The sequence below is a fragment of the Brassica napus genome, chromosome C9 (assembly GCF_020379485.1).
Source record: "Brassica napus cultivar Da-Ae chromosome C9, Da-Ae, whole genome shotgun sequence".
Taxonomy (NCBI): Eukaryota; Viridiplantae; Streptophyta; class Magnoliopsida; order Brassicales; family Brassicaceae; genus Brassica; species Brassica napus.
Genome location: NC_063452.1, coordinates 11095358 through 11122102, shown reverse-complemented (window position 1 = coordinate 11122102; position 26745 = coordinate 11095358). Strand labels below are relative to the sequence as shown.

The 26745-nt window shown below is 37.1% G+C and overlaps 6 protein-coding genes and 1 pseudogene across 6 annotated transcripts; 2 read left to right on the top strand and 5 right to left on the bottom strand.

Annotated features, from left to right (window-relative positions):
- Positions 1-1065: 1065 nt before the first annotated feature.
- On the top strand, positions 1066-2690 carry LOC106392345 (disease resistance protein RML1A). Its single transcript, XM_013833168.3, has 2 exons — positions 1066-1674; positions 2036-2690. The coding sequence occupies exons 1-2, from the start codon at positions 1220-1222 to the stop codon at positions 2553-2555; spliced, it is 975 nt and encodes a 324-aa protein (XP_013688622.1). The 5' UTR covers positions 1066-1219; the 3' UTR covers positions 2556-2690.
- Positions 2691-4154: 1464 nt separating this feature from the next.
- LOC106393486 (putative cysteine-rich repeat secretory protein 5) lies at positions 4155-6269 on the bottom strand. Its single transcript, XM_022694324.2, has one exon. It carries the CDS (start codon positions 5825-5827, stop codon positions 5048-5050), a length of 780 nt encoding a protein of 259 aa, XP_022550045.1. The 5' UTR covers positions 5828-6269; the 3' UTR covers positions 4155-5047.
- A 3530-nt stretch (positions 6270-9799) lies between these two features.
- LOC106395153 lies at positions 9800-11413 on the bottom strand (annotated as a pseudogene).
- Positions 11414-11467: 54 nt separating this feature from the next.
- Positions 11468-13518, bottom strand: LOC106395349 (cysteine-rich repeat secretory protein 9). The gene is made up of 2 exons (XM_013835837.3): positions 12589-13518; positions 11468-12444 (listed from the first exon to the last, which is right to left on the bottom strand). Exons 1-2 carry the CDS (start codon positions 13511-13513, stop codon positions 12377-12379), a joined length of 993 nt encoding a protein of 330 aa, XP_013691291.1. The 5' UTR covers positions 13514-13518; the 3' UTR covers positions 11468-12376.
- A 571-nt stretch (positions 13519-14089) lies between these two features.
- LOC106390272 (nuclear pore complex protein NUP98A) lies at positions 14090-16821 on the bottom strand. The gene is made up of 3 exons (XM_013830694.3): positions 16604-16821; positions 15260-16292; positions 14090-15165 (listed from the first exon to the last, which is right to left on the bottom strand). Exons 2-3 carry the CDS (start codon positions 16269-16271, stop codon positions 14312-14314), a joined length of 1866 nt encoding a protein of 621 aa, XP_013686148.1. The 5' UTR covers positions 16272-16292; positions 16604-16821; the 3' UTR covers positions 14090-14311.
- A 5357-nt stretch (positions 16822-22178) lies between these two features.
- On the top strand, positions 22179-23131 carry LOC106393487 (nascent polypeptide-associated complex subunit alpha, muscle-specific form-like). The gene has a single exon (XM_048769961.1). It carries the CDS (start codon positions 22514-22516, stop codon positions 22955-22957), a length of 444 nt encoding a protein of 147 aa, XP_048625918.1. The 5' UTR covers positions 22179-22513; the 3' UTR covers positions 22958-23131.
- A 1637-nt stretch (positions 23132-24768) lies between these two features.
- On the bottom strand, positions 24769-26195 carry LOC106394487 (proline-rich receptor-like protein kinase PERK12). The gene is made up of 2 exons (XM_022695180.2): positions 25995-26195; positions 24769-25762 (listed from the first exon to the last, which is right to left on the bottom strand). The coding sequence occupies exon 2, from the start codon at positions 25746-25748 to the stop codon at positions 25203-25205; it is 546 nt and encodes a 181-aa protein (XP_022550901.2). The 5' UTR covers positions 25749-25762; positions 25995-26195; the 3' UTR covers positions 24769-25202.
- Positions 26196-26745: the final 550 nt, after the last annotated feature.

Below are 26745 nucleotides of genomic sequence, written 5' to 3'. Positions count from 1 at the left end.
TAAATAAAATATAATATAAAATCTTCAATTTATATAAAATAATATATATCCTTTTCCGTTTAATGAAGAATGCAATTTTGATATTTTTACAGATTAAAAATGATTTAAATGCATTCATGTTCTTAATAAATAAATCTATTTAATCAAAAGTTTTTAAGACGAATATCAAAGCATATTTACATTAATATTAAATTCAAAATAGATATAACTAAATTAGGATTCTTAAATGATAATCTTTACATAAGAAAAATGTCTTACTTTTTATGAAACAAAGAGAATATTATTTATAAGTTATATAGATTGTTAAATTCAATTATAAATATAAAATAATAAAATATATTAAATATCTTATTTTAAATTTTAAGGCTATATAAAAGAGATAAAAACTTTAATTAAGGAAAATAATTTATATACACAGTTTCTTAAAAATATTTTTGAAATTAATTATTGATTAAAATACTATTGAAATATATGATCTATTGAATTTGTAATTTTGAAAATATTTTTATAACCTAAATTAATATAAATATTTTATTAAATTATGTTTGAAATTTTTGATTAATATATTATTAAAATACACATTTTATTAAATTTGTATTTTTGAAATATTATTGAAATAATTATATAAATATTTTGAAATTAGCTGTTGATTAAAATGTGAAATGTCTTATTTTAAATTTGATAAATTTTAAATAAAAGAGAAAAAAATCGTTTAGGAAAATAATTATATAAATATTTTCTTAAATTTATTTTGAAATTAATTGTTTATTTATTGAAATAATTTATTTTGTTATTTAATTATTTTTAAAAAATATTTTAAGATAAATCTAAATTTTAGTTTTGTTTTCATAATTTTAGTAATGTTAATCATTAATAATTATTTTAAAAAATTTAAAAAAAAAATCTGGGAAAAAAATCTGAAAGAAAAAGTCCTCCTCGTTACAAAAGACTGAGGTGGGATCCACCTGAAAAAAAAAAGTTAAAGAAAAAAAAAAAGTTTTTCTTGTGCGGATCCTGCAACATATGAAAAAAAAAGAAATAGTAAAGAAAGAAAGGGTAAGGAGAGAAGGAAGAAAAGGAATGGTTAGTTAGAAAATAGATGGAGAATAAATTTTTTGTAAATGGGGTAAATTAGAGTACTTTCCGAGTAATCAACAAGTGAAGAGTGAACGCGGTTTTGTCGATCATAAATGGTCTCATCTTTGAATATCTCTTCATCATGGCTTCTTCTTCTTTGAAAGACAACCTTTTTGCTAGTTTCTACGGACAAGGCTTGCGCCAGACTTTTCTGAGCCATTTATGCAGGCAGTTAAACGAAAATGGGATTACAATGTTCACCAATCAAGATCTCGTGAGAGGCGAACCCGTCCTACCTTCTCTCATACAAAGGATCAGGGAATCCAGGATCTCGATCGTGGTGCTGTCGCAGAAATATGCTTCTTCTAGCTGGTGTTTAAGCGAATTAGTAGAGATCTTGAGGTGCAGAGAAAATATGGGGCATATAGTGATGACCATCTTCTACCGAGTTGATCCTTCTCATGTTCGGAACCAGACCGGTGATTTTGGTAATATTTTCGTGGAAACATGTGCTGATAAAACAGAGGAGGAGAGGCGAATGTGGAGTCAAGCTTTGACCGATGTGGGCAACATTGCCGGGGAAGACTCCCTTAAGTGGTTTGTTTCTTTCTTGCTTCGTTCAATTGGTTATTTCTTAAAAATCCCATTTGGAAAGTTTATTATGAATCTACAAAATCATCTCTGTTTTATTAAGGATAAATATCCACAATGAGACTTTAAATAATATATAAAGTCTAGTTACTATCAATTAGTTTTAATTTGGAAAATTTAATATGATATCAAAGTTATGTTCACACCTTGACCTATATTGATCAGGTCCAAAAGTATCATCCTAAATACCTTAAACCCCTAGTTAATACAATCTTTCTGACTGGGTATAAACCTTCGCGACCAACCGAGTATAAATATTCTAAAGTTTTGAGATTTTTAGCCGTGATTTTTCTTTCTCACTTGTCAGGGACAACGAATCGAAGATGATTGAAAAGATTGTTAGAGATGTCTCAGACAAACTAAATGCTACAATTTGGACCAAAACCGGGTATTCCACTGGAATGGCCTTCCTCGTCGTCATCAATTTGCTCCTGGAGATTGCATCAGCGGGTGCAGACCAGCTCTCTTCAACTCGCAAGCCTTATTTCGCTAAAGTCTCCTTACTGATGTCAGTTCTCTCTCTTATCCTATCCACCCTTGACTTCACTTGCAAAATCCGAGCCCATAAAGCTCGTTTCCGATTCAAGTGGCCTATTCCTTGTTTCTACTATCCATCACGTGGCTACAACAGAATCTTTGGTAGTTCCACAGATGCTATCTTATTTTTCTGTGTTGTTGGTCAGTTAATAGTGTCCACGATCAATTGTAGCTTTACTGACAGACGACGAGACGGTCCCATCAAAGTATCAGTCTGGCCTCTCGTCTTTGCTATTGGTATGGTAGTCTCCAAGTTCATGGAGAAACCAACCATTTCCAAGGAGAGTTAACTCTCTCAAAAATGTATTATTGATTGCTTTAAAATAGTAAAGAACAAAGACAAGAGGTTGGATTACATGTTAATTTAGTAGGAACTTGTTAGAGCGTCTCTCCTATGTTTCTATGAACATCGACATTCTTTTTTTTTTTTTTGAACACGACTTAATTTCATTAAACTTCAATGTTTTTGGGTACAACCGTACAACTAGAGGGAATCAAACATCCTCTTTGATCATAAGCATAAACTACATAAGCAAACGAAGCTAAAATAGATAAGTCTTCATGAGAAGATGACAGCGAATTCAAAGCAAAGCTTGAATGCGTCGATAAGAGCTTCACGACAAAGTAGGAGAGCTGAAAGTTAGTCACAAGTGACATTGAGACCCAGTTTTCACCAACGAGATAAACCGAAGTAGTCTCGCTTGCATCTTCAGGCCCCATACAGACCGCTACATAAGATAACAAGACGGTGTAAAAGCTGGAACACTTACCCGACGTAGAAGCCGAGAAGTCTTCTCCTTTCATAGAAAGGAAGTATGGGAATGAAATCGAACATGGAACATGACTTGGTGAACCCACCAATAACTTCTTCATGAAGTAGATATATGGCAATGCGTACAAATCACAGACGTCGGTGAATCCACCGAAAATCTTTACAAATCTAGTCATACAGTTTAAGACCATACATGCTATAATCGTGTCTCTCACCACGACTCTGTTTTTTAATTGACTAGTAAAAAAGCTGACCTTTACCATAAGTTTAGTGGGCCAAGCCCAAAAGAAAGTAAACGAGGCCCAATGTCAGCTGAAAGGCCCAAGATGCACTCGTAACCTAGGCTGAACTTTCCGCCGCCGTTGAAGGAGCTATCACTGAGACTGCTTTGTCGACGGCCAACCAGGCTACGGAGGAGACTAAACGCAGGCATCATCATCATGGGAAACGAGAGGGATAAGAAGTTTCTGAAACTCTTCAGATCAAGCCAAGGGCTGCTTCCAGATCTGGTGTCGGATGGAGTAAGGGGCGCCTCAAACGGTGGATGAAAGAGCTCGTCGGTTCCCGGAGACAGGAAGAGATGCCTTCTTTGAGAATATGGAGTCCTCACCGAAATTTGAACAGAGGAAGCGCTGGCGCCCAAGGATGTACGACAGTCACCTGTAAAGAAAACGTCGGGGCTTTTACCCGAAAAGCATTGAACAGCAGCAGCGGAGGAAACTTCCAGACTCAATGCTGATGAGAAGACCAACCAGAGGGCAAGTAAGGCCGATAGAGGTGGTTCTATGAATCTTCTTATCTATCTCCGTCGCATAGAGCTTCGGATCTTCCCTCCACCGCATAATAACAGCTTTATGAACGGTGAAACACAAAGTAAAAGGTATGAAAAGAACATAGCTATGAAGAGGAGGCATAGGTGAACCGGTGACTGTGAGTCCCGGCGCCGGCGAGAAATGCCTTCACCGGCGCCAGAAAGGAAGTCATAATGGGTGTTTCGATTACTGTGTCTGGGAGCATCTCGAACATCGACATTCATTGTAGCATTTACAGCAGTAAAAAAAGTGCTTACGTAAATTACGCTTTGGTCACATCTTCAGCATTTCCAGATAAATGGCAATGGTAAGCCCTAGACTTGAGAGACAATGATTTTGAAAAGCCATATCCAAAAACAGTGCTCCCTGAAATACTTGCGATGTACGCAAATAGATTGAGCTCAAACTAAGGGGAGCATTTAATCTGTGCCTTATTCCTGAGCGTTTCTCATTTGATAAGTTTTTTATTTATTTTGTATGTAAGCCTTTTAAAACCCAAGAAAACATAGCAAATGGCAAGACTTTCTGTTATTTTGATGTTTTATTGAAGCGCAATAAAATTTGCAAAATCAAGGTTCTAATAATCCTTGACCTCTAAAACAAATAAGACTTAATTAATCACTTGTGCCAGATGTTAGCTCCTCTCTTTACCTGTTTTTTTTCTGTCATAATAGCTTTTGCTTCCGTTAGCAGCCTTCTGGCTGGCTATTATTTTAAACCATATGAAGCTAATAAAACATGAAGTTGACACATTTGTTGTCTGAAGCAGAACACAGAGTTGTTTTTGGACGACTCATTCTTACAATACAGAAGGTATATATTGATGTATTAGGATTTTATTTAGTAAGCATATCGAACGTCAAAATTTTCTGAGATAACTTAGAAAACAAGTATATTGATTCTTATTAACTATACAAGAAAATAGCGGCACATACAATCGTGTAATACAAATATAAATAAAACTTCATAATCATTTGACTGGATCATAGACCAAGAAGTGCTAACACCCAAGTTGCCATGGCTGTAATGAAAATTCTCCCATATATTTTGTTTCCTGCAACATAAAATAAGCCAAAAATATTAATATTTGGGTTTAAGTTGCTTATTACATATCAAATACCCATAAGCCATAGCAGAGGGCGAGGCCATGTATATATACGCATAGTGCATATCACAAAAGAATTTGTATACTAAGTTACTAACCATTTATAACGCCAAGACTCGGTTGCAAAGCGGAGACGTTATACATGACAAGACATTTAGGAAAGATGATCTGAGCCAAACGAGCATGGCTGCAACACTCAAAGAAATCTTCTACAGCAAGTCTCAAGCATTCAGTGCAGTTTCTTGGATCAAGATCAGGACTACACTGGACCAATGCCTCTAAATCATACGAACCTTCCAATTGAGTCACATGTTCTCGATCCTCAGCAAAATATGGAATTGGTGACGACAAAGAAGACGAGAAGGCTCTGAGGATAAGCTCGTATATTTTTCCAGGAAGTGTTTGATTGAAAAAGTCAGAAGAACCCAAATAACTGGACGGAGAGTATCTACGAATGGCAGGTGCATCCTCTACGAGTGTGAAGAAAGAAACGTTCGAGTATTGAACTATACACTCGTCATAGAATATGGAAGCTCCTTTATGAGAATTGCAAGTTTCGGCGACGCTTAACGTTGCGGCATGGATGCAATTTGAACAAGATGTTCTGTTGATGTCTCCTCTGCAGAGGAACATGCCATAGACTGTGTTTGGGCTTGGACCGACCGTGACGTTGGAATAGCTTTCGAGGGAAGAACGGTCGCGAAGAGTGGAGAGGAGACTATCGCGGTTTGATCGATACGAGCTAGTTCTAGTGAAGTTGTCAGATAATTGGTTGCAATCGGTAAGCATTTGTACGGACTCGGACATGGTTTGGAGGGAGAATAAGAGGGAGCAAAACAGAGCCGTAGCAAAGTGTGCAATGATTTTCATCATTTTTGTGTTCTTTCTTGATTTTTAGACTTGTGAGAAAGAACAAAAAAGAGCACATTTATATAAAGAAAGAACAAAACAATGCACATAGATGTCTTTTTCGAAACAATTCAACTACTGTATATTACATATAACGTGGTTGACCAACTCACAAGGTAAATCGGCATATAACAATTATTATTTTAGTTGAATTCCACATTTTTGTATAATATAGTATAATAAAGTATTAAACTAGTAATTATCTTTGCAGGTCCTTGAGATCAGATGAAACCAAAGGCAAAAGATAAAATTGAAACATTGGTTTTGTCAAAGATCTGATGCAAAACATAAGACATCATTTTTTGGGGTAAAAAGGAAAATCTCAATATATAGAGGTTCATGGTCCTTTCGGTCTAGACTCTAAACCAAAATCCAGTGAGTAAACATTTTTATAAGAGTTCCAAAAACACAGAGTTTCGATCGTCCTTCCTTCAAAAGACTCAAACACATTACAGTGGTATTATTCAATTATGTACTTTAATAGAGTTTAGATTTAAACACAATCCACTGTTATTCGAATGATGATTGTAAATTCTATTTTAAAATCTAATGTTATTCAATGAATGATTTAAATTCAGTTTTTAAAATCTAGTGTTATTCAACTTTTAAGGATTTTAAATTTTTTTGTATTATGGATTGATTTCAAATAATTTCTTATAGAATCTCATGAATAAATGATTGAACTCAAAATCCAATGCATACTGCAGAAATTTTAGAATCTATCAATTTAAACTATTTTAAAATTTTAAAATTTGATAGATTAATAATTGATTTTAAATCACTAATTGAATAACACCCCTGCATCTTTCGGTTTTATTTATAACTTTTTTTCTTTTCAGTGTTGATGTCACTACTATGTTTGACTATAATATGAACTCTTGGTATCGCCAATCTATCCAGCATCAAAATAGATTTTATGATCAATAATCAAAATAAATAAAGTTTTACTTTAGTCAAAATGATTTAATTTGTAGAAAAGCTCATCTGATAATTTGGTCTCATTTTATTTTATTAGTTATTGAAACATTGTGAAAATATCTAATGAAAATGCTCTAATGAATGATCGAAATCCATAAACAATATTCCTTTTGTCTTCTTCCTTTCTCTTTCATATCTTTTTTTTGATCTTCTTCTTCTTCTTCACTTATCTCCATCAACAGACTCAATCCTCAATTAAGCAGAGCAGTTGGAGAATTCGGGAATGTAAAGACAGTGTGTTCTAGGACTATAATTCCCCTGTATCCCCAGTGGTGCCTTTGCTAAACGGATTGTCTCGAATCTTATGGATAAACTTAAACAGAAAAAAAAATATTATGGTCATGTGGTGACATTTCGCATATATGGTAGTGGTATTAAAGCTGAGCACAAGGAAGCTTTCCAGAGGATGAGTATTGATCTTATAGATGTACCTCTCCGGGGAAAAACGACAATCTGGATTACAAACACTGAAAAGCTGGAGCAGAAGTTGAATGGAGTTAATAAGAGAATGATTGTGGACATGTTATCTGGACAAAGGAAACCGTCCTCCTACGATCGTGGTAATCATTCCAAAAACAAATATTTTGCCGTTTGCACTGAAAGTTCGGCAGAAGAAGGTTACAACATTATGTCAGCATATCCAATAGAAGTTCTTGGGGAGAAAATATACATCTGGGAAGTCAACTGAAGCCATATTTTGTGAAGCTTTGTTATCACCAAAATTGGAAGTTTAGTTATGTTTTCAAAATTGACAAGTGGTACTCGTCTAGTGAACATGATGTGTATTCATCTCATCTTGCTTCCTCTTTCTGTTATGCTCTTATCATTCATGTGTTGTGATTGATGGAAGCCTTATGTTCTTGAACAAACTCAATATGTATGCTTATTTTCTTTCGTCCAGGTCAACATTTACTCTTTCTTTTGTTTTATCACCAAATTGCTATGCAAAAAGTGCTCTAATGTTGCACAACTATTTGTTAACTAATGTATAGAGTTAATTAATACGTTTCACAAAATTGAGAGTTAATTCGATTCTCACTAAAAAGTTAGAAAGAGAAAACATATTTTTTCTATAGTTCGTGACACCTGTTTCTTAACTATGATGTTTAGTTTGTTTAAAAGATATCTATGATGTTTAGTTTGTGGTTTTGATTTCCACTCTATCTTGCTATTTGATATACTTTTAGACTTAGTTTATAACACATTGTTAATTATCTATTGCAACCACAAATTTGTTAGGATTTGAAACTTTCAAGAAGTTGAAGTTATACATGATACTAATTTTAGACTTACATATGTTTTATACATATCTTAAACTATCTTTACATATTCCAATATAGATACATGTTATTTGGAATGAATAATCAGAAGCATGTAACATAACAATTAATTGTAACTTACATCGGAGGAAAAAAAAACTGGTTTATCAAAAGACTACTTCAAACCATAAACTTCACAGCAAACACAATTCATAAAACTTAAAACCTTGTGTCGTAAACACTAGAGAAAACGAACCTTTTGATTCGTATAAAGATAAGAATTGAATTTTACTTTGCTAACTATCTATGGCAACAACAAAATTGTGAGGATTTGATTTTTTTTCAATATGTTAAAATTATACACGATAGTAAATTTAGACTTGCAAATGTTTTATATATCTGAGATGCTATATATACATACCCACAGCTATACATGTTACTGGAATAAATGATCAAAGCAGATAACTCAACAATTAATTGTAACTCACATCTTAAAAAAAGGCTGGTCTTATCATAAATTAATTAAAATCATAAATTTCACAGCATAACGTAATTCATAAAATTTACAAACATATATGCAATAAACACTTATACTACTACAATTCATTAAATTTACATGCTTATGCTATAAACAATTATCGAGGCAACAACAAACCCTTGATGAAGGCGATGTATTTTAATCGACATCTCAAGAAACAAAACAGGGCGTGCTACCCATGCGCCACACCTTATCTATCTCCCTCGCACCTTCGCTCGAACTCCGACATCAGCTTCTCCTCGCCTCTCCGGCGCCTCTAGGTGTTGTGAGAGGGCGCCGTTGCTCCCGTCTAGTCCACCTCCGCTTCCGTCATGGGTTTGGTTAGGGATTTTGTCGATCATTTTTCTCTGCAATCATCAATTTGGATATGATAGATTTATAAGTTTACAAAAAGACTCATAAACATATTTCTATTCTGCTATAAGAAAACATATTTTCAAAATAATTTAACCATAACAAACAAATTTGTAAATACACAGTTTGTAAATACTCAAGTATTGGACCCGATTGGTAATGGCTGTAGCTTTAAAATTTTTGCTGTAGAAAAAAATCTGTAGACTTTTTGCTGTGGCTTTAAATTTTATTGCTGTAGAAATTTATGGAAAGCACTAAACAATTGCTTTGAATATTTGGCTCTGCAGAGTACTTGCACAGCTGTAAGTTCTTTCAAAAGCTGTGATTTCAAAAAAAGAATTAAATCTTGATTGCTCTGAATTTGATGTTGTAGAAATAAATAGGGCCGTGGACAGCACCTACAGCAACTACCAATCACCCCCATTGTTACCTGCTCTGAACTTTTCTTTGTTGAGGAACTAATTAGACTTTGAAACATGAGTACGCATAAGTACTATCTTCAACCTTTTTTAACTATCATCAATCTGAATCATGCAAAACGAATTTGAAAGTATTAAACTGAGAAGAAGAAAATTGAATCTGAATAAGGGGGAAACATAAACTTATATAGATTTTTTTGCTATGCACACACAAAAAAAAAGACGATGAAGAAGAAGAAGAGATTCACCTAGGCGAAAGTTTAGATTCAATCTAAGATCGAAAATATGCACATAAGAAAAAACAAAATCTCTCTCTTTCTCTCTATTCCTTGTGAATGATATGTTATGGTTAAGAAGGAAAATAGAGAGGAGAGAGGCCAAACACACAAAGTTAGGGATTTTTTTATTTATAATAATTTGTATCAAACTCCAGTTCTTCTTTTATTGATCAATACATACAAACATCAAAATCAAACATCATTTTTAAAACCATATTCACATCATTTTTGGTTTTGGATCTTAGAACATAACAGACATTAAAGGAAATAAAATTATTTTAATCCAAATTTCATCAAATGTGCTCATAAATTCACAATTGTCAACATCAAAGCTGCCATTGTTATAGCAATTCTCCCGAATATTTCGTTTCCTGCCACAAAATAAAAATAAGATTAGAGCCAACCCTTATGAATAATATATAGTTTTTTCTTCAAAAATAATATGTTTAGTTATATGTCATAGTTTCTTTTCTTTTAACAAAATGGAATATCATATGCAGGACTAGATCTAAAATTTTGAGGGCTAGAAACATTTCTTAAAGAACTTTAATAATTTTTCCCCATAATTTGGAGACCTACACCTATGTAAAAACCCTTCAAATTTTTTGGAGGTCAAGACTAAAGTTTCACTAGCCAGCCTATCCCCGCCCAGATCCGACCCTGATCATATGTTCAAAACAAAACATAAAATAGATAATACAAAAATATGATCACCTTTAATAACGTTAAAAGAAAACGAGCCGCTAAGACTTGGAACGTCCTGTGGCCGCCTGAAAAGCAGCGGCGGTGGCGGTTGCGACAAAGTAGGAGGCGGGGAAAACAGTGCCGGTGGAGGTGGCAGTGGCGGTGGAGGCGGCAGAGATAGAGGAGGCGGAGACAACGGTGGCGATGGCAAAGCAGAGGTTTGATACCTCAAAAGACATTTAGGAGTAAAGATCAGAGCCGAGCTTGGCGAACCGCAGCAAGTTGAAACTCTTAATAGCGCAAATCTGAGACAAACGGTACAGTTAAACCGATCAAGATCAGGACTACACTGAACCATTGACTCAAACTCATAAGAACCCTCTGCTTGCGTCACACGTTCTTGATCTTCCACAAAATAAGGAACCAAAGAGGACGAAGATATGTTGAGAATCAGTTGGTTGAATTTATCAGCTAGCGTTTCATTGAACGTATTGGAGTTTGGAGCAGAGCGAAGAGAGTAAAGAACGATGCTTGGTCTGACCTCAAGAACAGAGAAGAAGGAAACATTAGAGTACCGAACCATGCACTCTTGGTAGTATGTGACCGCTGCTTTGTTAAGACTACAGTTTGTAGCGATCTCGACTATAGCGGTTTGGACGCAGTCTGAGCAAGATGCTGCGGTGGTGTCTCCTCTACAGAGGAACATGCCATGGAATTTGTTGGGACTGCGACCGACTGTGGCGTTAGAATAGGTTCCTAGTGAGGAACTGTCGCGGAGAGAGGAGAGTAGAAGGTCTCGGTTTGCTCCGTATGAACTGGTTTATGTGAAGTTGTCGGAAGGGTTGCAGAAAGTAACCATGTGTTCGGGTTGTGACACGGTTTGGTAAGAGAGCAGAGAGAGGATGAAGAAGAAAAACAGAGGAGTAGAGAGTGTAATTATGATTCTTGCCATTTTATTTGTGTGTGTGTGTTCTAAACAGAGATGATAGACAGACTTTATAGTAGAAAGAAGAGTTTTTGCTTGTTGAATATATTCAAAATAATTACTAAATAATGATGGTGTACTAATTATTCAGAGGAAGAATGTGCATGAAATATTTTTGTTTCTATCAGTGGTTGGTAGCTATCTTCACCAATTCAAAACCATCAAGTTGACACATTTGTTTAAATTAGTCAAATGTAGTAGAACAGAGACTTAGTCCTGCGATTTAGAATACAAGCATTTCTTTACTGATCTTATACGAATTCAGATAAAAACTATTATGTGAACTAATGTTGTTAGCGGAATCTTTATTAACACAATCATAAGCTTCTAACGTGTTAAAAAAAAAATATTTTAGAAGCGTTTTGGAAGCGAAGTTTCTACAAGGTTCCGATTCTGGTTCCGAATCGGGAAGCGGACGTCCGACGGAGCTTCCAACTTAGATGAATATCAGTATGATAATTATGATAAATCGACGACCGCGTAATTTTCTTTTGTAACCGTCATTTAATAGTTTTAACAGTTTGCATTTATGCATGGAAGTATGGAACCACTAGCTAGATTTGATGTATAATGTTTTATAAATGCTTAACCTAAAATTGCAGACTAGGATTTAGCGATATATTCGTTGTTAATCAATCCACCTACCACCGAATTTTTGCTAAATCAATCGATAGTGATTTCTTCAAAAAAAATTGTATACACTAAGGTTATGCAGCAGAGTTAATTATAGTAGATAGCAAAAGAGATGTAAAAGAGAAATTAATTATAATTTGAAACGTATCAACCTCCAGTTCTTCTTCTTTTATTGATCAGTACATACAAACATCAAAAGCAACATCAAAATGATTCAAAATCAACATGATTGCATGTTTCTTTTTAAAAAAGCAACATGGTTTTCTTTTCTTTGGATCTTAAGAGCACAATAAACACATGACAAATATAAAAGCAAATACAATTTTTTTTTTTCTTTTTTGTAACTGAAATACAAATTATTTCAATCCAAAATCATCAAATGTGTTCACAAATTGACAAGCGCAAACACCAAAGCTGCCATCGTAATAGCCATTCTCCCAAATATTTCGTTTCCTGCCACAGAAAAAAAAAAATAGAATAAAATTAGAGCCTACCCTATCAATAATATTTGTAGTTAGATATCATAAACATCATATAAAAAATAGGATAATCATATGTCAACACAAAACAAAAATAGATAATACAAAACATGATCACCTTTAATAACATTAGAAAACGACCCGCTAAGGCTTGGAACGTCCTGTGGCCGCGTGAAAACCAGCGGCGGTGGTGGCGGTTGCGATAAAGTAGGAGGCGGGGAAAATAGAGCCGGTGACGGTGGAGGCGGCGGCAACGATAGAGGAGGCGGAGGCGATGGAGACAACGGTGGCGGTGATGACAAAGCAGAGGTTTGATACCTCAAAAGACATTTAGGAGTAAAGATCAGAGCCGAACTTGGCGAACCGCAGCAAGTTGAAACTCTTAAGAGCGCAAATCTGAGACAAACGGTACAGTTAAACCGATCAAGACCAGGACTACACTGAACCATTGACTCAAACTCATAAGAACCCTCTACTTGCGTCACACGTTCTTGATCTTCCACAAAATAAGGAACCAAAGATGACGAAGATACGTTGAGAATCAGTTGGATGAATTTATCAGCTAGTGTTTCATTGAACGTATCCGAGTTTGGAGCGGAGCGAAGAGAGTAACGGACGATACTTGGTCTGACCTCAAGAACAGAGAAGAAAGAAACATTTGAGTATCGAACCATGCACTCTTCGTAGTATGTGACCGCTGCTTTGTTAAGACTACAGTTTGTAGCGATCTCGACTATAGCGGTTTGGACGCAGTCTGAGCAAGATGCTGCGGTGGTGTCTCCTCTACAGAGGAATGTGCCATGGACTTTGTTGGGACCGCGACCGACTGTGGCATTTGAATAGGTTCCTAGTGAGGAGCTGTCGCGAAGAGAGGAGAGTAAAAGGTCTCGGTTTGCTTCGTATGAACTGGTTCGTGTGAAGTTGTCGGAAGGGTTGCAGAAAGTAACCATGTGTTCAGGTTGAGACACGGTTTGGTGAAAGAGCAGAGAGAAGAGGAAGAAGAAAAACAGAGGAGTAGAGAGTGTAATTATGATTCTTGCCATTTTATGTGTGTGTGTGTTCTAAACAGAGATGATAGACAGACTTTATAGTAGAAAGAAGAGTTTTTGCTTGTTGAATATATTCAAAATAATTAACAAAAAAAAGATGTTGTACTAATTATTCAGTGGAAGAATATGCATGAAATATTATTGTTTCTATCAATGATTGGTGGATATCTTCACCAATTCAAAACCATCAAGTTGACACATTTGTTTAATTGGTCAAATATAGTAGAACAGAGACTTAGTCCTGCGATTTAGAAGACAAGCATTTGTTTACTGATCTTATACGAATTCAGAGAAAAAAACTATTATGTAAACAATTATTGTAAACTTCCCACCTTTGGTTTTTCTATTCATTCAAAATAATATCAAAAATGATAATGTTGTAACAATCCAGAGAGAGAACAAGTAAAGTATGAAATCATCAGAATGAACAAAAAATCATAATGTCAACGCATTTGTTAACTTGGGTGTCTGAAAACCAAAAACAGAGGATTAGGAATGGAGACTGTAGTAATGATTGATCCCACATTTTGTGTGTGTTTAACAAAACAGAGGAGATAAATAGAATCTATGGAAGAAAAATAGCTTTTTATTGTTTTTTTTTTTTTTTGAAACACAAAGAGCTTTTTATTGATAAACTCAAAATAACGATGTTTTACGAGACTTGTTTACATCCATGATTAGCTGAAAATCATAAAGTTGGGACGACACTTGGTTTATGACTCTTTAAGGAAAAACAAAGACCTTAGAACTACAAGATAAAAGACACAACTTTGATGCAGAGCGAGGAGCAAATTACTGCAGACTCATGGCGGCAAATGGAATACTTAAACCATTAACGGGAGGATGATAGGCTTGAGCTGCTGGAGTTATACTTCGAGCTCCAAGATTTGGTGTCCCAAACATCATAGGATAAGGCTGAGCTGCTGGAGTTGTTGTAGCTTGAGTAACACCAAACCTCATAGGATAGGGCTGAGCTGCAGGAGTTGTTGTTGTACCTTGAGCTCCCAGATTTGGTGTTCCAAACATCATCGGATAGGGCTGAACTGCTGGAGTTGCTGTTGCACCTTGAGCATCAAGATTGTGTGTCCCAAACATCATAGGATAGGCTTGAACTGCTGGAGCTGTTGCTGAACCTTGAGCAGCTAGATTTGGTGTTCCAAACATCATAGGATAGAGCTGAACTGCTGGAGTTGCTGTTGCACCTTGAGGAGTAAAATTTGTACCAAATATCACAGCATAGGCTTGGACCGCTGGAGCAGTTGTTGCACCATAAGCAGCAAAATTTGGTGTGCCAAACAGCAAAGGACAAGAACCATAGGTAGATAAGAACAACCCGGGAAGAGATGCCGCAAATGATGGAGGATTTGTGGTGGTACCGTTCAAGCCCAAGGGACTAGAAGGAGAGGAGCTACTCGTGGCTCCACACGCTGTACATCCAGATACTGGGGAAGAAACACCAGCGGGTCTCTGAACAGCAGTGGGGAAGGTGTAGCCAAAAGGAAAACAAGTCATGTCTCCGTGCGGTTGAACAACAGTTCTCATCTGAGGACGACGATGAGGTATGCTTGGAGAAGCAAATAACGACGGCGATACAGTTGATGAGGAAAAGGGAGATGTATGAGCAGCAGGAAACCACCCAAACCCACCTGGAACATGAGAGTAGTCAATTAGAGAAAAATCTAAAACAGAAAATGATATACATTATGTATTAAAGATTTGAGTAGTGAGACAGTTAGTTACCTTTGTCTCCCTTTTTGTAATCTTCCCACCTCAGTTCTTCATGACTTTTATGTCCATGTGAGTTGGAAGCAGATATGGAAATAATCTGCTTGCCCGGACCTCCAGAATAATCAAGATCTGGTGTAGGTGCATAGCGAGGATACCTACTACCTTGTTCAGTTTCAACAGCAGCCCAAAATGGACTACGACCAGACACTGGTATAGTAGTTTGTGGGTTTGGTCCAAAAAGGTTAGAGGGATGTCTACCACCAAACGCTGGATGCAAATAGCTTCCGAATGGATTTTTTGGTGAAGAAAACTGATTTTGACCAAAATACCCTGAAGGAGCTGTTGGAGAGACACCAACATCAGGTCTGGCAAAAGTAGGAGCTTGCATTGGCCCTAATGTAGATGGTCCGGAAGGAGCAACTGATGTAAAAGCAGGAGCAAACTGGAATGTGGTTGGTGAAGAAGAACTGTTAGCTGGAGATGAAGTTGAGGATGCAGAAGCGGCGGATGTAGTGGTTGTGCCTAGAGATTGCACTGGTGCCGAACTAACCGATGTAACAGGAGGTGCGAAACTGAATGGCGAAGAACCGTTAACTGCGGAGGTGGAAGATGCACCGAAGAAAGATGATCTGTGAGCAGCAAATGCACCAAAACCAAAAGCAGTGCCTTGCATTGAACCGGAAGCAGCGGTAGGGGCAAGAGCTTGTGCTGGCTCGGAACTAACTGGTGGGAACTTGAAGATGGTTGAGTCATCAGACTGCGCTGGTTCAGGATTAACCGATGTGGTGACAGGAGGAGCGAATGGAGTCTCTGTTTCGGAACTTTGGTCTGAGGTTGAACCAAGAGCGGAAGAAAACTCATCGCCAAGAGCTTGCACTGGTTCGGAACTAACAGGAACTGAAGTAACGGATGAGCCAATCACATTGCTCGGTTCGGTTTCTTGAGTATTGGACATGCATAAAGTGCGATGCTGGACACACGTGTCGCAACCGCATAGCACTGGCTCAGAGACATCAATCCTCATTCTTGCTTCTCGATCTTCAAACTAATAAACAACAAAGACGAAAATTATATTAAAATCAATCAACAGATCAGAAACAGTCTTATAAAAAAAAATCTCAGAACCTTAATTACTTGCAACAGAGGCAACACAGATCGTATAAAGAAAACTCAGAAACCCTAATTACGAAAAGAAAATATCATCATCTAACCTAACCCAAATCAAAGATCAGAATTTTCATTACGAATAAGAATCCATCAGTGTTCACAAAGATCAGAACTTTTTGGCGGAAAAGAAATAAAATTCTGCAAAGGAACCATGATAAGTAAGAGATGGATAGAGAAAGGGGCACTTACTTTGGTAACGATTCGGATTCTGAGAAACTGAAATCAAGCTTTAGGGTTTATAGAGAGACTGTATAGGGATGAGATGAAAAGGGATCTCTCTGCTTTCAGTTTATATAGGTGATGATTTCGTGATTTCCCCACGTCGCTTGTACGCTTCTTGAGTTTTTTTTTTTTTTTCGTTCTTTCTTCCAGGCGTTGATTTCACGCCGGACGTTTCTTATAATCTTTTTTTTTTCTTTTAATTTATTTGAAATAGCTAAATTGTGGAAGTGTACTTGGGCTCTCTATGTGTTTGTTAATTGGGCCTTACGGGCTGAACCTCCCCATCCAGTACTGAATAATAATGAAATGTTAACCTTCTTAGCGTTTACAACAAAATAGTATAAAAATGTACTATTTTGTTTTAATTAAACTTTCTCCCTAGATATTTAATATAACTGAGATCAATAGGAAAACACAAAAGTTGTTATATGATTTCAAGCACATGGTTAAAAACTTTTAATCGACTAAACATGAAAAGCTCCTTCACATTCACCATTTCTTCTCCTTACCTCTTGTTTTTTTGTGCTCAATTTTAATCTCTGTTTTCATCAATACATTTGGTACAAAGCATTTAACCTCACCAGAAACTATACCATATATACAATAATGCAGTTGAGTATCACTCTGGATCACTAAGTGGATCCAGTGCTACCTAATGTACACTATTGTATTTTCGACCACAGTGAAAGCGACTTCATCCCACTACTCAGAACGAACCATCTTTTAGACTCCTAATTTAACATCGTTAAAAACAAGAGAACAATAACACTCGACCAATTCCTAATTCTAAACAACCTATGGTCTTCTAATGATCCGAGTGTAGTATGTGTACCACCAAAGGCACGTTTCGACCAAGCCTCATATACTCCGGCAATCACTATCTCAATTCCGGATTGAAAAACGGGCCTTGACGACGGCAACGAGATAGGTACCACAAGTCGCAGCTTCAAAAGGAGCGGAGTTCCGTACCATCGCAACAATTACATGAGCATTATTGGCACTGGGAAGTAAACACCACCTCGCCACAATAACAAGGACCTTTCCTCCGGTTGACTATACTGTCGTCGTCAATCTTTGCAGTGCGTTCGTTCCACTACTCCTCCAATAGTCTTACCATCGCATGGAAGTTGGATCTAGGTAGAAGAGATGTCTTCACCGAACAACACGTACGTCGTTGTCTTGAAGCTTTCGTCAGAGATCTCAAATAAAGAAAACCGGTGTTGGAGCCAGGTTTCACCCCGCTCTACACTGGTCTGAGATCTTGACCCAAGCATAGGGATGTTAATATGGGCTCAACCTGACAAGGTTAGCCCTAACCCTGCAAACCCATTTGTAACCCTAACCCTCATTTTTTAAACAGGGTTTAAATAGGGTTGGCCCTAATAGGACCAGGGTTTAAATTCTAACCCTTTTATTTTGATTCACACAACTATTATACAATATTTAATAATGTTTTTCATCAAAAAAAACTTAAAGTAGAGTTTTCTCGCCAAAAACTGAACAACGAAATTTTCCGTCGAAACCGCAAAATCGAGTTTTCAACTAAAACAACAAAATCGAGTTTTCCTTCCAAAAACGCAAAATCGAGTTTTTCGTCAAAACTTCGAAATCGAGTTTTCCCGCCAAAAAATCAAAATCGAGTTTTTCACCAAAACCTCAAAATCGAATTTTTCACCAAAACCTCAAAATCGAATTTTCCCGTGAAAACGTAAAATTAAATTAAGTTTTTCTGGAAAACCCGTAAAACTCAATTTCACGGTTTTGGCGGGAAAACTCGATTTGCCGGTTTTGTAGGGAAAACTCGATATTGCGGTTTTAGTTTTGGCGGAAAAACTCGATTTTGCGGTTTCAGCGGAAAAACTCGATTTTGCACTTTGGCGGGAAAACCTGATTTGTCGGTTTCGGCGGAAAACTCGTTTTTGCTGTTTCGGCGGGAAAACACGATTTTGTAGTTTTCGGCGGGAAAACTCGATTTGCCGGTTTCGGCGGAAAAACACGATTTGCCGGTTTCGGCGGAAAAACTCGATTTGCCGGTTTCGGCGGAAAAACTCGTTTTTGTGGTTTTGGCGGGAAAACTCGATTTTGCGGTTTTGGCGGGAAAACTCGATTTTGCGGTTTTGGCGGAAAAACTAGATTTTACGGTTTCTGCGGGAAAACCCGATTTGCCGGTTTCGGCGGAAAACTTGATTTTGCTGTTTTGGCGGGAAAACGTGATTTTACAGTTTTGGCGGGAAAACTTGATTTGCCGGTTTTGACAGGAAAACTCGATTTTGCGGTTTTTGCGGGAAAACTCGATTTTGCGGTTTTGGCGGGAAAACTTGATTTTGTGGTTTTGGTGGAAAAACTCAAATTAGGTTTTGGCGGAAAAAAACACAAATTTTTTTTTGACGGAAAAATTTTATTCTTAGTTGTGGAGCAAAAACTCGATTTTGCGATTTTGGGAGGAAAACTTTTGATTTTGATGCTCAACAAATTGGAGGAAAGAATCATATGATATCTTAATTTTTCTAGTTTTATCTTTAAAATTTAAGAACAAAAATAAATGAAATATTTTTTTCAATTAAATGAGTTAACCCTGGTACCAACCCTAACCCTTGATTATAATATGGTCAAAATAGGGTTGGGTTAAAATAGGGCTAGGCTTATAATAAATAAAAGAGGGCCGAGCCCTAACCCTGTAGGTAACATCCCTACCCAAGCATGACAAATCCCAAAACCCAAGAAGGAACCCATAGGCACACATAGGTAGGGATGTTAATATGGGCTCAACCTGACAGGGTTAGCCCTAACCCTGCAAACCCGTTTGTAACCCTAACCCTCATTTTTTAAACAGGGTTTAAATAGGGTTGGCCCTAATAGGACCAGGGTTTAAATTCTAACCCTTTTATTTTGATTCACACAACTATTATACAATATTTAATAATGTTTTTCATCAAAAAAAACTTAAAGTAGAGTTTTCTCGCCAAAAACTGAACAACGAAATTTTCCGTCGAAACCGCAAAATCGAGTTTTCAACTAAAACAACAAAATCGAGTTTTCCTTCCAAAAACGCAAAATCGAGTTTTTCGTCAAAACTTCGAAATCGAGTTTTCCCGCCAAAAAATCAAAATCGAGTTTTTCACCAAAACCTCAAAATCGAATTTTTCACCAAAACCTCAAAATCGAATTTTCCCGTGAAAACGTAAAATTAAATTAAGTTTTTCTGGAAAACCCGTAAAACTCAATTTCACGGTTTTGGCGGGAAAACTCGATTTGCCGGTTTTTTAGGGAAAACTCGATATTGCGGTTTTAGTTTTGGCGGAAAAACTCGATTTTGCGGTTTCAGCGGAAAAACTCGATTTTGCAGTTTTGGCGGGAAAACCTGATTTGTCGGTTTCGGCGGAAAACTCGTTTTTGCTGTTTCGGCGGGAAAACACGATTTTGTAGTTTTCGGCGGGAAAACTCGATTTGCCGGTTTCGGCGGAAAAACTCGATTTGCCGGTTTCGGCGGAAAAACTCGATTTGCCGGTTTCGGCGGAAAAACTCGTTTTTGTGGTTTTGGCGGAAAAACTCGATTTTGCGGTTTTGGCGGGAAAACTCGATTTTGCGGTTTTGGCGGAAAAACTAGATTTTACGGTTTCTGCGGGAAAACCCGATTTGCCGGTTTCGGCGGAAAACTTGATTTTGCTGTTTTGGCGGGAAAACGCGATTTTACAGTTTTGGCGGGAAAACTTGATTTGCCGGTTTTGACAGGAAAACTCGATTTTGCGGTTTTTGCGGGAAAACTCGATTTTGCGGTTTTGGCGGGAAAACTTGATTTTGTGGTTTTGGTGGAAAAACTCAAATTAGGTTTTGGCGGAAAAAAACACAAATTTTTTTTTGACGGAAAAATTTTATTCTTAGTTGTGGAGCAAAAACTCGATTTTGCAATTTTGGGAGGAAAACTTTTGATTTTGATGCTCAACAAATTGGAGGAAAGAATCATATGATATCTTAATTTTTCTAGTTTTATCTTTAAAATTTAAGAACAAAAATAAATGAAATATTTTTTTCAATTAAATGAGTTAACCCTGGTACCAACCCTAACCCTTGATTATAATAGGGTCAAAATAGGGTTGGGTTAAAATAGGGTCTGGGCTTATAATAAATAAAAGAGGGCCGAGCCCTAACCCCCTAACCCTGTAGGTAACATCCCTACCTACAGGGTTAGGGCTCGGCCCTCTTTTATTTATTATAAGCCCAGCCCTATTGTAACCCAACCCTATTTTGACCCTATTATAATCAAGGGTTAGGGTTGGTACCAGGGTTAACTCATTTAATTGAAAAAAATATTTCATTTATTTTTGTTCTTAAATTTTAAAGATAAAACTAGAAAAATTAAGATATCATATGATTCTTTCCTCCAATTTGTTGAGCATCAAAATCAAAAGTTTTCCTCCCAAAATTGCAAAATCGAGTTTTTGCTCCACAACTAAGAATAAAATTTTTCCGTCAAAAAAAAATTTGTGTTTTTTTCCGCCAAAACCTAATTTGAGTTTTTCCACCAAAACCACAAAATCAAGTTTTCCTCCCAAAATTGCAAAATCGAGTTTTCCCGCAAAAACCGCAAAATCGAGTTTTCCTGTCAAAACCGGCAAATCAAGTTTTCCCGCCAAAACTGTAAAATCGCGTTTTCCCGCCAAAACAGCAAAATCAAGTTTTCCGCCGAAACCGGCAAATCGGGTTTTCCCGCAGAAACCGTAAAATCTAGTTTTTCCGCCAAAACCGCAAAATCGAGTTTTCCCGCCAAAACCGCAAAATCGAGTTTTCCCGCCAAAACCACAAAAACGAGTTTTTCCGCCGAAACCGGCAAATCGAGTTTTTCCGCCGAAACCGGCAAATCGAGTTTTTCCGCCGAAACCGGCAAATCGAGTTTTCCCGCCGAAAACTACAAAATCGTGTTTTCCCGCCGAAACAGCAAAAACGAGTTTTCCGCCGAAACCGACAAATCAGGTTTTCCCGCCAAAACTGCAAAATCGAGTTTTTCCGCTGAAACCGCAAAATCGAGTTTTTCCGCCAAAACTAAAACCGCAATATCGAGTTTTCCCTACAAAACCGGCAAATCGAGTTTTCCCGCCAAAACCGTGAAATTGAGTTTTACGGGTTTTCCAGAAAAACTTAATTTAATTTTACGTTTTCACGGGAAAATTCGATTTTGAGGTTTTGGTGAAAAATTCGATTTTGAGGTTTTGGTGAAAAACTCGATTTTGATTTTTTGGCGGGAAAACTCGATTTCGAAGTTTTGACGAAAAACTCGATTTTGCGTTTTTGGAAGGAAAACTCGATTTTGTTGTTTTAGTTGAAAACTCGATTTTGCGGTTTCGACGGAAAATTTCGTTGTTCAGTTTTTGGCGAGAAAACTCTACTTTAAGTTTTTTTTGATGAAAAACATTATTAAATATTGTATAATAGTTGTGTGAATCAAAATAAAAGGGTTAGAATTTAAACCATGGTGCTATTAGGGCCAACCCTATTTAAACCCTGTTTAAAAAATGAGGGTTAGGGTTACAAATGGGTTTGCAGGGTTAGGGCTAACCCTGTCAGGTTGAGCCCATATTAACATCCCTACCTGTAGGTAACATCCCTAGCTACAACACCCCTACTGCTTTCCAGAGCCCACATGAACTCGTTGGTGTTTCTTCCCCAGCATCTGGATGCACAGCTTGTGGAGCCACGAGTAGCTCCTCTCCTTCTAGTCACTTGGGCTTGAACGGTACCACCACAAATCCTCCCTCATCTGCGACATCTCTTCCCTGGTTGTTCTTATCTACCTATGGTTCTTTTCCTTTGCTGTTTGGCACACCAAATCTTGCGGCTTATGGTACATCAACAACTCCAGCAGTCCAAGCCTATGCTATTATGTTTGGAACACCAAATCTTACTTGTCAAGGTACAACAGCAACTCCAGCAGTTCAAGCCTATCCTATTATGTTTGGAACACCAAATCACGTTGCTCAAGGTACTACAGCAGCTCAGCCCTATCCGACAATGTTTGGATCATCAAATCTTGCTGCTCAAGGTACTACAACAACTCCAGCAGCTCTGCCCTATCCTACAATGTTTGGATCACCAAATCTTGCTGCTCAAGGTACAACAACAACTCCAGCAGCTCAGCCTTATCCGACTATGTTTGGAACACCAAGTATTATTGCTCAAGGTACTACAACAACTCCAGCAGTTCAGCCCTACGCTATTATGTTTGGAACACCAAATCTTGGAGCTCAAGGTATAACTCCAGCAGCTCAAGCGTATCCCGTTAATGGTTTAAATCTTCTCCCATTCTCCGCCATGAGTCTGCAGTAATTGCTCCTCGCTCTCTGCATCAAACTTGTGTATTTTATCTTGTAGGTCTAAGGTCTTTGTTTTTCCTTCATAAACCAAGTCTCGTCCAACTTTATGATATTTTTTTCTTCTATCATGGATGCAAACAAGTCTCCTCTGTTTTGAGCTTATCAATAAAACCTCCTTTCCCTTCTACTATAATTATTCTATCTCCTCTGTTTTAATTTACGAAAAGAACAAAATGTCAAAAATCATATTCTTTGTTATATCTCACTAAGCCATGCCTCCAACATGAACACATGTTGCAATGCATACTGAGAAACTTTACAAAAACAAACTGCAAAACTCTATTCTCTGATCTATCCCAACCGCACAATCGTTCTTAGCCCCGACACAGTCCATGAGATGTTATGTAAAGGAGACATCAACACAATATCTTGTTCGAACTGCCTACAAACCGCAACAATCGAGATTGCTACAAACTATAGTTTTAACGAAGGATTTTTTTCATGAAGTTAAACAAACAAAAGTAAAATGAAATCCGAGAAAATAATTTTTCATGAACCTATTTTCTTGTCGTCAACGCAAGCTACTGTCCAAGCTAGTGCAGACTGTGCAGTAACACTTTCACATCCTTTAGCTTAGGTGGTTGTAAGGCATTTGTTGTAAGGATTTTGGCACTGAACAAGGTTAACGAGGAGGGACGTAACACATATATCTGCTTCCAACTCTCATGGACATAAAAAGTTAAGGAGCGTTTGAAGTAGGAAGAAGATTACATAAAAAGGAAACAAAGATAGCTGACTAACTAAAGATTCAACAACTTGAAAGAAGAAAAAACTCTTTTCCTTCTACCACATGTTCTCTTATCTCCTCTGTTTTGTTAAACAACAAAGAACACACAAAAATGTGGCATGAATCATTTCTACACTCTCCATTCCTAATCCTCTGTTTTTTTTGTTTTTCAGACACCCAAGTTACAAATGCTTACGTTATATGCTGAATCTCCCTCTCTCTTTAGTGCCAAAATGTTGAAATGTAAGTTTCCGGTGACTTGTTAAAAGAGTTATCTAAAAAGGGAAAGCTTGGGCTATGATCAACTATGGAAATTAGATGTTTTATTGATGATAATATCGAGAGTAAACGATGACTACAAAGGGTATATGAAGACAAGAGAGTATGAATGTATTGAGACTATAGTTTAGTTATGGAGAAAATTGGATCCCCTATTCTTGACTTGTCCTCTTTCTTTTATAGGTCCTTGGTGGCATATTGTAACGGCGACGTGATCTCCGGCGTGGATAGAGCGTTTTTATGGTGGTCTTTAATGCTTTTAATGTCCTTACGTTATACTTTGAGTCCACGTACTTGGCGTGTGAGACTCCTTCAATCCGGTGGGCGTTGACCTATGTACTTGTAGCCAAAAGGAAAACTACTCATGTCTCCGTGCGGTTGAACAATAGTTCTCATCTGAGGACGACGATGAGGTATGCTTGGAGAAGCAAATAGCGACGGTGAATGATGAGGAGGAGGATACCACCCAAACCCACCTGGCACATGAGAGTAGTCAATTAGAGAGAGAGAGATCTAAAACAGAAAATGCTATTAAACATTTGAGTTAGTGAGTTACCTTTGTCTCCATTTTTGTAATCTTCCCACCTCGATTCTTTACGAGGTTTGTGAGCATGAGGAGGAAACGACCCAACCCCACCTGCAACATGAGATTAGTCAATTACAGAGAGATCCAAAACAGAAAAAGCTATAATCAAATTATGTATATAAAGATTTGAGTTAGTGAGAGTAACCTTTGTCTCCATTTTTGTAATCTTCCCACCTCAACTCTTCATGACTTTTATGTCCATGTGAGTTGGAAGCAGATATGGACATCACAAGCTTGGCTGGACCTCCAGAAGAGTCAAAATCTGGTGTAGGTGAATAACGAGGATACCTACAACCTTGTTCAGTTCCACCACCAGACACTGGTGTAGTAGTTTGTGGGTGTGGTCCAGAGGGACCTCTGGGCAAGTAATCAACACTAAATCCTGGGAAAGGATCTTTTGGGGTAGTCCTTGAAGCGCAAACTCCAAAGTCGTGCGTTGGCACAAACGGTGAAGAAACGATTTGAGAGAGACCAACATTAGGTCTGGCTAAACAACCAGCACCAGGGTAGCTAAACGGTGGAGGAAAAGCAGAAGCAGTGTTGGGTGCACTAGCTTGGACAGGAGCTTGCACTGATCCCCAAGTTGAGGATGTGGAAGCGGTTGAACTAAAAAGGAGGAGCTTGCACTGGTGGTCCCCATCTAGATAGTCTGGAACCGACAAGGTTGGTGACAAAAGCTTGGCATGACGAGGAGGATATAGATGGTCCGGAAGTAGGAAAGGGAGATGGAAAACCAATAAAAGGACCTGGCAATGAACAACCAATAGAAGGACCTGGCAATGAACCGGTGGGAACAAGATCTCGCGCTGGTTGGGAACTAACAGGAGGGAAACTGAATATGGTTGTTGGTGGTGAAGAAGTTTGAACTGGAGATGATTTCGAGGATGCATCGCCATGAGCATCATCAACAGACTGCGCCGGTTCAGGATTAACCGATGTGGTGACAGGAGGAGGAGGAGGAGGAGCGAGTGGTGGAGTCTCTGTTCCGGAACTCTGATCTGAGGTGGAACCAAGAGCTTCAACTGGTCCGGAACTAACAGGAACCGATGAGCCATTCACTTTGCTCGGTTCGGTTTCTTGAGTAATGAAAGTGCGATGCTGGACACACGTGTCGCAACCGCAACGCTCTGGCTCAGAAACACCAATCTTCATTCTTGATCTTCAAACTGATAACAAAGAAGAAATACATTAATGGATATTTCAAACGTCAAGAGAGATAATCTATAGTCGACGAAAGCGTGCAAAACACGGATCTTAAAAAATAAGAACCCTAATTATGAAGCGAGAATTATCATCTAACCTAATCAAAGATCATAACCTAAAAAGAGATGAAATTCCGCAAAGTGTTAAAGGACATAAAGAACCTTCGTCAAGTAAGAGATAGAAAGAGGAACTTACTAAAGCAAACGATTCCGATTTTGAGAAACTGAAATTATAAAAGCTTTAGGGTTTGTGGAGAGAATGAGGCGAAGAGGATCTCTGGTTTCAGTTTATATAGGTAATGATTTCCTGATTCCTCACGTCGCTTATACGCTTCCTCTTCGATTTTACCTTTTTTACAGGCGTTGTCTTCACGCTGGACAGTATTGATTCGGAGTAGCTTATTATATTATGTCAACTAGGTGGCAGTAAGAAATTTTTTAAATCTAACTTACATTAAAAATAAATTTTATTAAATATTATAAATTTTACTATTTTTTACTAATATTTAATATAGATTTGATATATATTAAATCAATTTGTATAAAACTAATAAAATGATATAAAATTGTATAATTATCAAAAATTTAGCTTAAACAATATTTAAATTTGTAGATATATAAGAAACTAATGTTCTTATGATTAGATATATAAATTTTTAAAAAAATGTAGAAATTTTTGAAAGTTTTAGTAATACAAATTGTATAATTATACAAAAATAATAATATGCCGAAATTTAAAATGTTATATATGAATATATTTATTTTATAGATGGTGTATGAGCTATTACCATATTTAAAAAATATTTACCAAAAAGAAATATCAAAATTAAATGTAATATATAAATTATTATCATATTCTAATAAATTTGCCAAAAATATAAATCAATATTAAATGAAATTATCCTTGTCATATTTTTCTGGAAACCATGTCATCAATTTCAGTAGCC